General features: G+C 51.4%; 1 protein-coding gene across 1 annotated transcript in view; it reads left to right on the top strand.

Annotated features, from left to right (window-relative positions):
* The window catches only part of LOC147678877 (septin-2), a 323184-nt gene that overhangs the window by 278029 nt on the left and 28491 nt on the right, over positions 1–16664 (top strand). The window contains exon 12 of the mRNA XM_086942642.1: positions 8042–8123. Within this exon, the coding sequence (XP_086798768.1) occupies positions 8042–8110 (69 nt within the window). The 3' untranslated portion in view covers positions 8111–8123. The remainder of the gene's footprint in view (positions 1–8041; positions 8124–16664) is intronic.

Below are 16664 nucleotides of genomic sequence, written 5' to 3'. Positions count from 1 at the left end.
CGCACCCTCGGATGCGAAACCGAAACTGAAAGGGGCGTTGGTGAAGAAGGTTCTGGAGGCGTCCACTTCCACGAAACCCAAAATGGCCGACTTGAAGAGCCACGCCAAAATGGCCGACCAGAAGAGCCACGCTAAAACGGCCGACCCGAAGCCCTCTGGGTCGGCGCCAAAGGTGAAGGCCTCCGATGCGGCTGCATCGGCACCGAAAGGGGTCGCGGACCCGAAGACGTCTTCGAAGAAGCGTCACGCCGATGGTGCGCATGCCCATGGGGCGTCGGCCCCGAAGAAGAGGCCTATCGGCGATCGGGCTATCGAAGTCGACGAGTCGCTCGAGCCGGTTCAGCCCTCGGCGTCCCTTACAAGGAAGGTGGGGGAATCCCTAAAGCGGATCCAACAGTCCACTGTGGTTCCCAGCCAGGACACTGTAGTGCCTCGACCCGCGCAGAAGTCTGCTAAGGAACAAACGCCCATTCGTTTTACCCTTCCACCCAAGACGACGCCGAAGGCCTTCGCGCCGAAACAGGGTGGACACTCACAGGAGGTATTGACGCCGAAAGCTGCTCTGGTGGTGTCGAAGCTTCGGCTCCAGCCGCTTGCGGTGGAGGAACGTCGTGAGGTGATCATCGACGCAAACACCGGAAAATTGTCGCTCCTCAAACGAAAGATTACGTCGGAGCCGGCCTTGGAACCTTTTAGGATTCCACTCAAGAACAAGAGGTACTCTACGGATTCTTCGGCTCTGATGGAACCTCTGTCTCCACAAGCCCCGGAACACTCGCCGGCCCATTCCCCCGCGCCTTATGTGGACGAGGACGAGTACACCTATCCTGCGTACTCGGATCCGGAAGAGGAGCATGTGCCCTGGACAGCGGGAGGCGACGCAGACGACCCGCAGTCGGGTCAGGACACTCAACTTTTCGCCGCAAAGACGTCCCCGACAGAGGACTCGGTGGCCTTCAATGCCCTAATAGAGAGAGCTGCAGCGAACCACGACGTCGAACTGCACTCGGACCCCGTGGATGCGGACTTCTTAGTCGACACCTTCTCAGTAGCCGAAAAACAAGTCAAGACTCTACCGATGCTTAAAGGGGTGCTGAAGCATGCCCAGGAGGTATTCAAGGAGCCCACCCGGGCGCGGGTGGTCAATCCTCGCATCGACAGAAAATATAAAGCGGCGCCCACGGATCCCACGTATATTAAGGGACACTTACCATTGGACTCCCTGGTGGTGTCCAACGCTCGAAAGAGGGCGAATTCGCAGACTACTGGTGATGCTCCTCCCCCAGACAAAGAGTCCAAGGTCTTTGAGGCATCAGGCAAACGCATTGCTGCACAGGCAGCGAACATCTGGAGGATCTCTAACACTCAAGCCCTGCTTGCACGTTATGATAGGGCCCATTATGACACATTAGAGGCCATCCTGCAACACTTGCCTGACCAATACAAGGAGGCGGGGGAGATGCTCATTCAGGAGGGTAAACTCATTACAAATGCATCCATTAAATGTGCCCTAGATGTGGCAGACACTGCCTCCAGGGCTATCAATACAAGCGTGTTACTTAGACGCCATGCCTGGCTTCGAATTTCGGGGTTCAAACCCGACATACAAACAACAATACTGGGTCAAACAGTGAATCCTGACCATCTGTTCGGCCCTGAGGTGGATGCCTCCCTAGAAAAGATGAAAAAAGATACCGAAACTGCTAAGTCTATGGGGGCTTTACAAAGCCAGCAGTTTCGGGGTCATTCCTTTCGCCGCTCCAATTCAAGAGGCACCTCGAGGGGCCAGGCATCCCAGTCCACGCAATACTACAAGGGTAACACCCAGTCCTCGTATAACAACAACAAGGGCAGGGGTGGCTACAGAGGCAATAATATCAAAGGCAGGGGACGTGGAAACAATGCCTCCAGGTCCACCGCCTCCAACAAGCAGTGACGTCTTGTCACTTCCCCCCGATCACACAACACCTGTCGGGGGAAGACTCCAGCAGTTCCTGCCGGCGTGGAGGTCCATCACCACGGACAGGTGGGTGAGGTCTCTTATCCAGTACGGGTACTGTCTAGAACTTACGTCCATTCCACCGGACATACCGCCAAGAAACCGTGCTATGTCCGACGAGCACTTGACCTTGTTGCAGCAAGAAGTACTGGTCATGCTGCAAAAAGGGGCGATGGAGCTCGTTCCATTGCAAGAACGGGGAACAGGGGTTTACTCCCTGTATTTTCTGATCCCCAAAAAGGACGGATCACTCAGGCCGATCCTGGACCTCAGGCCCCTGAACTGGTACATCAACTCGGAGCACTTCCATATGCTCACACTGCAGCAGGTGCTTCCCCTGCTTCAGCAGGGGGACTTCCTAGCAACGCTGGATCTAAAGGATGCCTATTTCCATATTCCCCTGCATCCTTCCCACAGAAAGTATCTCAGATTCACGATCTTAGACCAGCATTACCAGTTCAGAGTCCTGCCGTTCGGGGTCACCACGGCACCGAGAGTATTTACGAAATGCCTAGCGACTGTGGCGGCGCATCTCCGTCGCCAGCACGTCCATGTCTTTCCATACCTAGACGACTGGCTTATTCAGGCAAAGACGGAACACCAGTGCGTAGACCACGTGTCACGCACCATTCACCTCCTGCACGATCTGGGATTCTCTCTGAACTACCCAAAGTCCCATCTCCAGCCCGCCCACGTGCGACAGTATCTGGGCGCGACAATCGACACTCTGGCAGCCACTGCGCAGCCGAGTTCAGTGAGAATCGCCAGTATCCAGGCACTGATCCAACGATTCAGACCCCAACACTCGCTTCCAGCGAAAGTGTTCATGCAGTTGATAGGCATGATGGCCTCCTGCATCTCCATTGTCCCGCACGCGAGACTACACATGCGTCCGCTTCAGGAGTGCCTAGCACGTCAGCGGACTCTGGCTCATGGGCAACTGACAGACCTAGTGTTGGTGAGCGGTCGGGCGTACAACTCTCTGCATTGGTGGAATCCACAAAACCTTTGCAAGGGCCGACCATTCCAAGAGCCTGTCCCACAGATCATCCTGACGACGGACGCCTCTCTCCAGGGATGGGGAGCGCATGTACTCCACTACACTGTGCAGGGACTATGGACACTTCAGCAAAGGAAGATGCACATCAATGTGTTGGAACTGATGGCAATCTTCATGGCCTTAAAGGCGTTCAAAGTACATCTGTGCAACAAGGTTGTGTTGATCCGGACGGACAACATGACGGCCATGTACTACATCCAGAAGCAGGGGGGTACACACTCTCCACAGCTGTCTCATCTGGCTCAGAGCATGTGGAAGTGGGCCATTCAGAGGAACATCTTCCTCATGGCAGAACATCTCCCGGGCAAGGACAATCAAATGGCGGATCTGCTCAGCAGGCACAGCCATCAGATGCACGAGTGGGAGATACATCCATCAGTACTCCAACCGTACTTCCAAAGGTGGGGTCATCCAGAGATAGACCTGTTCGCCACAAAGGAGAACGCAAAATGCCAAAGCTTCGCCGCCAGATTCCCACACCCCCAATCACAGGGCAATGCGATGTGGATGAACTGGTCAGGCAGATTTGCGTACGCTTTTCCCCCAGCACCTCTGATACCGCTGGTGGCACGCAAGCTCAGGCAACACTCGATGACGCTCATCCTGGTTGCTCCAACGTGGGCTCGCCAACCATGGTACACCACGTTTCTGGAACTCTCCGTGGTACCGCATCAAAGGCTTCATCTCACTCCCAGCCTTCTGACGCAGAGCCATGGCGACATTCAGCACCCAGATCCGCAACAGCTCAACCTGGCGATCTGGCTCCTGAAGTCCTAGAGTTTGGCTACCTCAATCTTCCGCCCGATTGCATGAACATCATTCGGGAGGCAAGGAAGCCCACTACTAGAGCTTGTTATGCGGCTAAATGGAAGAGGTTTGTCGTCTACTGCGTGGAGCACAGCATTGACCCGCTAGACGCTTCCATTCAAAACATCATATGTTACCTCTTTCACCTGTATCGTTGTAATCTAGCTTACTCTTCCATCCGCATTCACCTGTCGGCTATGGCAGCATACCTCCAGAATAGGCAGCATCTGTCACTCTTTAAGGTCCCTGCTATCAAGGCTTTTCTGGAAGGACTCAAGAGAGTCATTCCACCAAGGACTCCACCAGCTCCGGAATGGAACCTCAATGTGGTTCTTACAAGGCTGATGGGTCCTCCCTTTGAGCCACTACACTCTTGTGAGCTGCAGTTTTTAACTTGGAAGGTTGCGTTCTTAGTAGCAATCACATCGCTACGGAGGGTTAGCGAACTGCAGGCGCTCACCATCCAAGAACCTTTCTTCCAGGTACATGCTAACAGGGTGGTGCTCCGCACTAACCCTAAGTTCTTACCCAAAGTGGTCTCACAGTTTCACATAAACCAAACAATTGAATTGCCGGTGTTTTTCCAAAACCCGGAGACGCTGGCGGAGCGGATGCTCCACACCCTTGATGTAAAGAGGGCCTTGATGTATTATGTGGACAGGACAAAAGATTTCCGCAAAACCAAACAACTTTTTGTTGCTTTTGCAACACAACACAAGGGAAATGCAATCTCCAAAGCAGGAATCGCTAGATGGATAGTAAAGTGTATTCAGATCTGCTACGCTAAAGCTAAGCGCACTCTCACTATCCCACCGAGGACCCACTCCACTAGGAAGTTGGGGGCCTCTATGGCTTTCTTAGGTAACATTCCCTTAGAAGACATCTGTAGAGCAGCCACATGGTCTACCACTCATACTTTCACTAAGCACTACTGTGTAGACGTGCATTCAAAACAACAGGCAGCTGTTGGTCAGGCTGTTCTAAAAACGCTTTTTCAGACTGCTGCAGCTGGCACGGGCGGCCGCCGCTAATGGAGGGACTGCTATGTATTCTATGCACAGATATGAATTCAGCAGCCCACATGCCTCGAACTGCAAATGCTACTTACCAGTATGCATCTGTTCTTGGCATGTAGGGCTGCTGACATTCATATCGCCCACCCTCCTCCCCGGCGCCTGTAGCAGCTGCAGTATGTATTCATATACACACATATGCTCATAGCATGGTCATCACTCACTTCTTCACTCCATCTCTGCCAATGGCTAAAAACAATCTGGGGATGGAGGCGATGCCCATGCGCACTGTAGTCCAGGGGAGGAGCCACCTATCTCGTGATACTTCGAAGACTCTTCCAGGACAACAATGTGCAATCATCCGGACCCAACACTAGGTGGCGGACTATGCACAGATATGAATGTCAGCAGCCCTACATGCCAAGAACAGATGCATACTGGTAAGTAGCATTTGCATGCTGACTTCTTTATTCAGAAGGTTGAACTTATTTACAAGTCACTCTCTGCTCCTTCCCCTTCCTTGTGTAGTATGGCTTCTGCATTTGACCCTACATTCACAGTAATTGTGACCAGATAGCCAAGATTTCTTCCTGGCACCCATTTGAAGAGGCGTCTTTCCAAAATTGTTTAAACCGCATTAAATCTGGATCTCCTCTTGATCCTTTGCCTATTAACATCCTTTGTCAGCTCTCTGCCATTTCTAAAGACGTCCTTACAGATCTTCTCAATGCCTCTATGCGGGAGGCCTTGGTACACCCCGAGTGGAAGCGAGCCATGGTCATCCCTTTGTTGAAAAAGGCCAGAGCAGATCCTTCTGTACCTTCTAACTTTAGACCTATATCTCTGCTTCCAGCTTTCTCCAAAATTTTGGAGAAACATATCAATACTCAACTGACACAACACATAGACAAAGTTGGCTTTCATCATTATTCACAATCCGGGTTCAGAGCCAACTTTTCAACTAAAACCGCTCTGCTTGGGGTCACTGAGAAACTGCGCCAGCATTTAGATCAAGGGTAAACTGGGGCACTCATTCTATTCGATTTGAGTGCAGCATTCGACACTGTTTCGCATAACATCTTGCGTAACGCCCTTAGGTCTCTTGGGCTGGACGGCACTGCCCTATCCTGGTTTGCTTCATTCCTTGATGGTCGCACTTTTCAAGTCTTTTCTGCTAAGGCATCATCTAAGATCTGCGTATCAGCACATGGAGTCCCACAGGGATCTATTTTAAGCCCCCTGCTCTTCAACATCTACGTCAGACCTCTGGCAGAGATTGTGGAAGAGGCGGGTCTTTCCCTATATTCGTATGCGGATGATATGCAGATTGTCTTTTGGCTTTCCACCACGCTACGGCAAGTGACAGAGTGGATACGCCTTAACTTTTTGAAGTTAAATGGGGATAAGACTGAGGTCCTTATCCTGGGCAAGCACAAGGACCTATGGGGCCCTCGCCATTGGCCTCAGGAAATCGGTTCCTTTCCCCTACTTGTCACCCATGTCCGTATCTGGGCATCATTATTGATGATAGTCTCTCTATGAGACAACAGGTGGCGAGTGTTGCTGCCATCTGTTTCACGATCTTGAGGTGGCTTCCTAAAATCATTTGGATGCTTCCTGCCTCAACCCAACGTATGGTAGTCCAAGCACTCATCACCTCTTGCCTCGATTACAGCAATGTTCTCTATCTCTGTAGCTGCCAAACGGTATTGAGAAAGCTACAGGTAGTTCAGAACTCTGCAGTATGCCTTCTTTGTCAAGTTCCTAGTCAGGCTTCCATCTTGCCATATATACGTCACCTTCACTGGCTTCGAATTGATCAAAGAATTAAATTTAAAACCCTCTGTTACATCTTTAAAATCAAAAAAGGCGTGGCTCCAGCGTATCTGCAAGCGCTCATCCATCCTTACATTCCTTCTCGTCCCCTGTGCTCTACTGCCCACGGAGACTTCGTGATTCCCAGATTTAAACTTACAAGAATGGGAGGCCATCCCTTTTCTTGTCTTGGCCCCAAAATCTGGAATTCTCTTCCGGTGTCCTTGAAGAATGACCAGTCCTATCTCAGCTTTTGAAGAAATCTTAAAACTTGGCTCTTTTAGTAGCAAATGGTTCTTGACTGCTCCTTTTCTAGCAATTTGTGTGCTAGGCGCCGGGAAACCCTTTTTGGGTAGCTGCGCGCATGAAAAAACTAATTTAATAATAATAACATATACTGATGTCTTCCACATATTTTGTGTATACGCTTTCACCATATATTTATTCCTAATGTTATTCCTTGTAATTGCTGCTATGCAAACTCTGTGAAGCGCTCTAATACCTTCGGGTCAAGTTTGCACTATACAAAACTCAATAAATACACTTAGCTGGCACACAAAGATCTCTGCAGCATGTGCCTTAACCCCATAGATATTTTAAAATACAGATTTTGCCACCAAGTAAACAGAACTAATTTACTTCCATATTTCTCTTTGTTGCTAATTTCTCTGGGGAAGGGTTTGAAAATAAATGTATAAGTAAAGGCTCAGATTTTGAGTCGGGGTTGCATCAAGTTTTTGGCACAACCTGAACGCAAAATCTCATTAGTTAAATATTAACGGCTGTTAGGCCGAGAGCAGCCCAGCCTTCAGTGCAGGAAATACTGCCCACCTATCCCCCGACCTAACCCTAATGGAAGAGGTTCGTACAGCGCCTAGTGTGCCTTAGCGTTAAATCTATCATAGGTAATTCCCATAGCACTGCTGGCCTTTTCCTTGGTGTGTTGCGACAACTGTTGAATAACAACACAGAAAACAGCCCTGCTTTTTAGAGGTTCCAGTATCTCAGCTCCCTTCACCCTCCTCGTCTCAGCTCTTGCAGGAGAGGCGTTCAGATGTCCCCTCCTGAGGGTCTTTTATGCATTCAGAGAGCAGCAGACACATGGACAGGTCCAGGAACTCTTGAATCCTGTGTCTGGTTTGTGAGTCCGTCTGCTCTGTAGTTTGTATGTCCTTGATTTCTGGTAGCTGCCCGGCAGGGCTGTGATAGGAGGACTGTGTAGTGTGACACCTACAGCTATGCACTGTACAGACGGCGTGAACGCTTTTCAAATTTCTTAATGTGTGAATAAGTCTGAGCTAAACTTGAGCGCCCGGCAATAACTGCCTTTTCTTTGCCTTCTTCCAGCTCCGCCGAATGCAGCAGATGATCGCCCAGATGCAGGCACAGATGAGGATGAAGCCGGGGGATGAGTGAGAACCCCTTCAAGGTAAGGAACACATATTTAGTTACATTTTATAGTAATCCATATTTGTAGAGCACAAACATATCCCCCTTAAGGTTTCATGGCGCTGGGGGCCATTGGGTAGATTAAGTGAGCTATTGCCCAGAGTTGCATGATGCTGAGCTGCCGATCGAACCGTGAGCCCTGTGCTCCAGAGTCAGTCGTTCTGACTGCTGCGCAACACCTCTTCCTCATTTTGGGGGCTTTTGTCTCCTTTTAATGGTGCTGGAGGGTTAGGCTCAGAACACGAGTCTGTTGTTTGTTACAAACATTCATTTTGTTTCGTTATTTGTGTGGCCGCAGGGCTTCCAAACCATGTGAGAGGTAGGTGTCTTCAAACCCAAAAACAAGGTGCAGGAGCCTTGGCCACCATGCACTGCTCTGGCACGTGCCCATTTGAAAAACCAAGGGATTGTGGGAGGAATAGAAGGTACCAGAGGCAGAAGCCCTGGCCATAAGGCAGTCTTCTTGCATTTGACTGGTTGAACGCACAAGAGGGAGTGTGAGAGATGGGAGATACGGGAGGCACGAGCCTTGGACAAGAGGCAGTCTTATTGCACTTGGCCAGTCGAATGGACAAGAGGGAGTTTGAAAGTTTGAAAGATGGGAGATATCGGGGACATGTACTTTGGACATGACGGGTCTAACATACAAGAAATAGTGATGTGGGATCTATAGGAGGCGCAAGCAGTGGACATGATGCAGTCTTCTTGCACTTCAGCAGTCGAACGGACAAGAGGTAGTGTGAGAGGTGGGAGCTTCTGGAGGCACGAGCATTGGACGCAATGCAGTCTTGTCTGCTTAACTAGTCCAGTGCGAGCGGTAGTGTGAGAGGTAAAAGATGCCAGAGGCACAAGCCTTGAACTTGAGTCAGTTTTCCTATACTTGACCAGTCAAACAGACAAGAGGTATTGTGAGAGACCGGAAATACTGGAGGCCCGAGTAGCGTACATGATGCAGTCCTCATGCACTTGACCAATCGAACGGACAAAAGGTGAAAGTGTGAAAGGTAGGAGATATCAGAGGCACGAGCCTTGGAGATGAGGCAGCCTTGTCTTTTCCACTGGTAGAGTGCAAGAGGTAATGTGAGAGGCAGGAGATGCTGGAGGTTATGATGCAGTCTTCTAGTACTTAACTGAGCAGGTCAGAGCTGCACCTACGACCTTTTCTTTTTTATGAAATGTGTTTATTTTGTTTATAAGTTCAAACAACATAGTGTGGCGCGAACCAGTAACAGTAATAAACACCAGAGGGAGGTAAGATATTACAGCATCACTGTTGGACCCGGCCCGTTGGGCAGGTTCACCCCTAGACTTTTTGCTTTTTCCTAGCCTGTTTATGGAACCTGGTGTTGGTGATTTTAGGCCTCTGCGCACTTTTTCACTGTGGTACAGTGTAAAGTGCAGGAGCTCTCTGTGTATGTATGGTGAGTGACCTGCCCTCCCATAGGAATGAATGGGGAATATGTATGCCCATGGTAGTTCCTGATGTGTGGGGAGTGCAGGGGCGAGTTTGGTATGTATGAACTCGTGAGAATGAATGCTGCAAAATGATATATGCGGCATGACTGTGTCTAGTCTAGAAGTACTACTTTTGGAAGTTGGCATATTTGTGTAAGTTGTTGCTGGCGTGTGATTGGCTGGTGAGCCTGGCCCAGAGTGCCTGGGCCTGCTTGTGGATTGACTGTCTGGTTTGAGGATGACAGGGGATGGAGAGCCCAAATGGTTGTCTGAGTCAGCCCATGGATGAAAGGCAGCATCTGCTGCCAGGGAAGTGGGAGGAGATGGCACCTGATAGTGAAGGGCTGTGCCTGCCTAACTACAAAGCTGGCTCCACCTCCCGCTGGGCGACTGACACCTCTGTCCCTGATACTGAAGGGACTTCCCTGTAACCAGTTCTGGCTGGTTCTCACACTGCCTGCTTCAAAGGACTTCCAAGGACTTCAAAGACTTTTCTGTGTATAAGAAGGGGCTGTGTCCCCTTCCAAAAGGTTCTTGTTTCTGACTTGAATCGACCAGGGGCGGGCGCTGCCCAGCCCCTGGATGCCTGGAGGACTTCTGGGGGGACCCCTCTGCCTTGCCTGGGCTGAGGGGGGGGACTTTGCTGGACTTTCTGCCCCCCTAAGCACCTGGAAGTGCTTTTTCTGTGCTGTAGCGCTTGGGAGCGCTGTATTTGTCCTTCTTAGCGCTGGGAGCGCTTTAAATTTCCTTTAGCGCTTAAGAGCGCTTTATTCCTGCTCCTGGGAGCGCTGTGGATCGTCATGTAGCGCTGGGAGCGCTTTATTTACTTTGCGAGTGCCCACCTCGCTTATTTTTAACTTTATTCAAACTTCGGCTGCCCACGCCGATATTTCTAATGCCTGGCCGCCTGCCTGCCTGAATCGGGCCGCCGCGCTGCCCGCGGCGACCCGGAAGTGCTCGGCCGGCCGGCCAATTGCAGCGCGGCCGGCCAATTGCAGCGCGGCCGGCCGGAAGTCCCGCCCCCGCAGCCCGGGTGCCGAGGAATGGCGACCGCGAGCCCGGGGAAGGAAGAAGAGAAGCACGGCGGCCGTTACGGGGCTCCTCTGACCTGAGGGAGCCCGGAGAAGGAGGAAGAGGCGCGCCTGGAGGAGCGGTAGCGGAGGGGGCGCGAGGCACATTGTCGGTGCCTGCCCCCGCCGCGCAAAAGGGAAGAGAGGACGAGTGTGGCCGGCCTCTGGGGCTCCCGTGTGCAGAGGGAGCCCCGAGTGAGGAGAGGAGCGGCAGGCGGAGACTTGCGGCGGGGGCGCGAGGCACATTGTCGGTGCCTGCCCCCACCGCGAGCGAAGGAGAGCCCCGCCCGCTGCCGGTGAAGTGACCCGGTCCCAGGGAGGGAGACCGGGCGAAGAGGAGCCCCCGCCGAGAGCAGCCCGGTGAGTCAAGAGGGCTGGGGGGGGCTCCGTGATGTCGCTGACGGTGAGTGGAGGCTTCGTGTTGGTGCCGGTTTAGAGGCACTGCTTCAGGGCGGCCCCGGATGGCAGCGGGCCGCCCCAACGGTGTGTAGAGCCTGAGACTGCTCTGGGGGCATTATTTGAGAGCCCCGAGAGGCTCCGTAGGGGCACATGATGGCACCAGTGCACTACCCAGGATGTTCAGGGTAGTTAGGGCGGCCCCAGAATGGCAGTGGGTCGCCCCACCATTCTCCTCGGGCCCAGATGGCTCCAACGAGGGGGCAGAAGAGCAAGAGGGCTCGGGGCATATTGTCGTTGCCCGTCCCCAGAGGGCCCAGTTGTGTCTAAAGCCACGAGGGCTTCAAGGGCGGCCCCGGTTGGCAGTGGGTCACCCCAACGCTTGGAGAGTCCAGGGAGGCTCCAGGGGGCATGTTGCTTTAGAGCCAGTATGGCTCCAACGTTTGACCAGTGTTGGCCAGAGCCTGAGAGGCTCCAACGTGCGCAGTGTTTGTTTTAGAGCCTGTGTGGCTCAGGTGGCGCAGATTTGTTCTAGGGGCTACTGAGAGCCCTGCCACAACTTTTTGATCCCCAGTTGCCCAGCACTTTGTGGGCAGCTGCCACGTTTAGGCTTTTGGTACTTTTGAACCTGGCGCTGCATGGCAGCGCACCCTGACTTTGGACTCAGGGCATCTTTGCCCCACAAGGCCAGTTGGCCTAGGGACTGCCACAGGTGGTGGCTTATGTAAGTCATGTGCAATGTGATTTCTATGGTTTTAATAGTAATTGCCTACTGTGTGTTTAGTTTGCGCTATTGACTTCTGTTCTGGCACCTCTGAATGTGTAGGTTTATGCATTGTGTCTTTCTTTCCATGCGCTGCACCTCTGTTACCAGTGGTTACTGGTTGTTATCTTTGATTATTATTTTATGTTACATTCATTCTTTATTCTAGAAGTGATTTTATACTCTACATTTTATCTAGAAGTACTATATCTAATTCTGACAGGCGCCCATGTGGCCCTGTCTGGTGTACATAATCCCTGTGAATATTGCCCGTGCCAGTTGGCACAATGTATATGTGTGATTTTATCTGATATGTTTTTACAATACAAAAGTTATTTTTATAATAACCTTGTGTGGAGTCTCTTTGTGGTGTGCCTAGGATGTTGTTGCTGCTGTGCGCTGACGCAAATGCTTTACACATTGCCTCCGAGTTTAGCCTTACTGCTTGTGCCAAGCTACCAAGGGGGTGAGCAGAGGTTATCTTGGCGTGTGACTTCCTTGCCCTGACTAGAATGGTTGTTTCTGCCTGGCTTTGGCGTCAGCCTTAGCCTACCAGAAATAGCCAGTTCTAACAATCACCATATCCACACCCATTGTAGGGCTTCCGGCAAAAGATTCAGTACAAAATGAATCATAGTGACATTACTGTATGAACGTTGAGCTTGTCAAAGTGTAGGCCTGGCCTTGCCATCAGTGAGGACCAAGTCCTATTTGATCCAATTATCCCAGACTTTGAAAAACTGTCGTGGATACCCCCTACTTTTGTAGGTGACCTTCTCCACTATTGTATACATCTCCATTCCTGTCCTCCTCTCCCGTAAAGATGCAGCACTGCACTGCAGCATCTTTAGTGCTATTCTGGGGTGCCCCTTATTTCATAATTGGGCTCAAATCCATATCTTTTTTTGTGAACATCGTCCCTGGGATTTTAGAATAGTGTTCTGGAGACATCAAGGAGTTTGGGAAGCGTGATCGTTTTGAAGATGGCTGCTCTCCTCTTAATCCTTAGGGGTCGCCCACTTCAGCACTCCGCATCTTCCTGAAAATTCTGTATTACCCGTCCCAAGTTTCTGGTCAAGCACAGCTCCCTATGCGGGGTCACGTAGATTCCAAGGTATTCTTAAACTCCCCGTCTCCACTTTTAGTCTACAAGGGAGAGCAGTCGGGCCAATGGAGCCATACGGGTGGCAAGGCACTGACTTTCCCCAGTTTATTTTATACCCAGAGCAGTTACCATACGTTTCAAGGGTCCAGAAGACAACCGGGAACTTTATTGTGGGCTCTGTGTTATAGAGAAGGATGTCCTCCGCATAAAGCATGACCCTTTCCTCCTCTGTGCCAGTGTCCGCTACCTTGAATCCCTGTATGTTGGGATGGTCACGAACCATGCAGGCCAAGGGCTCAATCGTGAGATCAAATAAGAGAAGGGCTACGAGGATTCTCGAGCTACGGCCAGACCCTTGGGATCAAGACTGATTTGCATATGGCTGGGTCTGAACTGGGGTGAGCTAAAAAACGATTATGGATTCACCCCAGATCTGTGACTGGGGGTGAGTGTCTGAAAAGTTTCAGCGCTCCGTCCATCTCCTTGTGCTTGCTTTGTTTGCCCTAAGTTTGCAGGGTATGCCCAGATGGGGTCCCTTGCTCACTTTACCACTGGATTCAAGCTAGCCTGGCTTATGAGGGCTGTTAGCCCGAAACTGGTCCCAGGATGCTTGTTTCCGATTCAGGGAAGACCTGGCTTGGCAATTCGGGCTGGACTGTCCCCATGAGGCACAGGGTCAAGACTGATTTGCATATGGCTGTGTCCGAACTGTGGTAGGGTGAGCTAAAGAATGATGATGGATTCAACCCAGATCTGTGACAGGGGGTGAGTGTCTGAAAAGTTTCAGCGCTCTGTCCAGCATCTTTTTGTGTTTGCCAGTGAACACTTGGTTATCCAGTATTTGGGGTGTCTTTCATAGATTCACATGCCTGAATCATTCCCCGTCGTCAAGACGGGAGCCTCCGGTACATAAAAAAGTAATGTCCTATAGACATACATAGAGAAAATAGGCCTAAGGGCCTCCCCTTAGTAGCCTTTCTTTGTCCTTATGTAAAAAGGACCAAACTCTCACAGTCAGCCAATCAGCTCCGACCTCCCTCTAGAACCTTCCTGGGAGGAGCCTCAGTCCCTCAGATTTTCTACTGCACGTTGTGCTAGGGAGTCTCCAGCCTGAGCTCTCCTCAGGATTCCTTCAAAATCATCTAACTTTCTTTGAAGGTGATTCTTCAATCTCAACTCTTCAAGGATTACTTCACTACACTGTTTTTGCAGTAAGTGTTTTATTTCCACTGCTTTCTTCCGTGTCTGAATCACAGAAGAAAGCCCTTTTCAGGGCCTGCTCTTCATGTGGGAAGAAAAGGATCCATGTGGATGATAAGCATGACCTGTGCTTATATTGCCTTTACCCGGACCACGTCTCGGACAAATGCAGAATATGTAGGTCTTTCCCTAAAAAGACCGTGAGGGCCAGGGAAGGTCGCCTTCTCATCTGGCTCGACAGGCTTAAGGACAGAGACAGTCTGGAATCATCTGAGGGCAGTGTTTCCAAGTCCTCAGAAGTCTCTAAAAAGAGGCCTAGGGTAACTTCCCCTGGCCCCTCAGACACTCCTCCTAAGAAGGCACACAAGAAGTCTTCAGAGGCAAGATCTACGACATCCTCAGTGTCTGTTCGGGACGATCAAACCTTTAAAAACCCTGCTCCGTCATCTACCAGACATGCCCAGAGGACTAACTCAGTCACAACCACTGTGTCGACGACATCAGCGACGTCGCCTTCAGCGTCGACGACGACTACATCCTCGTCATCAGGTAGACCTGTTTCCTCTGTTATACTACTGAAATCGTCGTCGACGACGAAGACCTTGTCGACGACGAGGACTACACCGACGACGACGGCATCGTTGACGAGCCCATCGTCGTCGAAGACGTTGCTAAAGAACCCACCGTCGACGACGAAGACGTCGACGAGGGAGTCGACGACGAACACGCCGACTACGAAGACACCGTCGACGAAGATGTCGACGACTGGCTCGCCGTCGAAGAGTGCACCGACGACGACAACATCGACGTCGAAGTAGTCGTCGACGACCAAGGTACCGTCGACGAGGACACCGACGAAGACACCGTCGACGGAAGACTCGTCGTCGAAGATGGCACTGTCTGAGCCATGGAAAAAATCCAGACTTGTGGAAGTGTCGGCCCTCACGCTACCACCGTCAACGACACCCTCGACGACGACAGGATTAAATGCTACGTCTGGCAAGACTACCAAACTGCAAATTACCCCGGAAACAACGTCTCCGAGCAAAGTGGAAATGCAGCCACCTCAGGAAATCTTCCAAAGTGAAGAATCTGAAGAGGATGACCACCTGGGTCCCGCTACTTCTATCTCGGACCTTAATGTCAAATGCCAAAGCACTGATGAGGAGCAGGAGGAGTTCACTTATCAGGAACACTCCGTCCACACTAGTGTCCGCACGGAGGTCACCCCCATGATATGCCTACCGGCGACTCTGGTCAATGACCTGCGGTTCCTTGTACAAGATTACAAGCAACGCTTCCCGGAGGCGGACAGTGGGAATCAGACACCTATGGTACATACACCAGCGTCCGCCCCAAAACAGTCTCAACCTCTCCCTCAAACCCACCGTGACAAGGTCCAACCTCAGGTGGTGGACTCCTCAGACGAAGATGAGGATGAGGAGGAATTGGAAGAAGGAGAGGTCCAGGAGGTCCACTCGGACCAGGATGAGGAGAATGAGTATGTGGCGCCATCCCCAGCTTCACCACAACCATGCCAAGCGGACTCACCGCCTGTGGACATTGGCGGCTTCCACAAACTTGTGGAAAGGGCGGCGAAGAGATTCCATATGGTCGTGGAGTCAACTGAAACGGAATGCTTCTTGCACGATTTCAAAGAGCAGACGCAAAAGTCGACTAAATCTATTCCAATAATAGAGTTCTTGTGGGAGCAAGGCAAGAAATTGATGCTGACACCCGCTTCTGTACCCGCGGTTGTTCCACGCCTGGACAAGAAATACAAAGCCCCAGTTACAGCGGCGGCTTGCCTCAATGGACACCCCAAACCTGATTCGGTGGTTACGCAGGCGGCCCAGAAGAACTCCCGCAGCCCTTCCTCCCCGCTGTCTGCTCCTCCAGACAAAGAAGGCAGGAAGCTTGACACGATCGGAAAAAGATTCACAACAACATCGGCCATGACCATCAAGGTGGCCAACTCCATTGCTTTGTTGGGTCGTTACAATCGCCAACTCTGGGAGGACATAGCCCCTTACGTAAAGGAACTGCCTGACGCAGTCCAGGGTGAAGTCAAGGCTCTCCTGGTGGAAGGTCAAACTTCAGCTGCGGAAATAATTGACTGTGCTATTGATGCAGCCATGACTGGCTTCCGTCAGCTTGCTGAAGCTGCTGTTCTGCGCCGTCATGGGTGGCTAAAAGCGACGTCGTTCCGCCAGGAGGTGCAATCGAAGGTGCTGGACATGCCCTTCGACGGCCAGCATCTTTTCGGGGACAAGATAGACGAGGCACTGCAGACCATAAAGAAGGACACCGATACTGCCAGGGCACTGGGCACTTTGCAGTCCCGAAACCAGTCCTTTCGAGGCAACCGATCCAGAGGTCAGTCCTCTTATCGGGGTTCCTATCAGAACAGGTCCTCATATTCCTACAATAACAAAAATCAATACCAGCACAAGCAACAACAAGGTCGTCAATCTTCATACGGAAGATCTAACTTCAGTGGCAAAAATCCCAAGAGGGGCACTGGCGGCCGCC

Source organism: Lissotriton vulgaris, chromosome 11 (assembly GCF_964263255.1).
Source record: "Lissotriton vulgaris chromosome 11, aLisVul1.2, whole genome shotgun sequence".
Lineage (NCBI taxonomy): Eukaryota > Metazoa > Chordata > Amphibia > Caudata > Salamandridae > Lissotriton > Lissotriton vulgaris.
The sequence above is the reverse complement of the archived record's forward strand: the minus strand, read 5'-3'. Positions and strand labels throughout refer to the sequence as shown.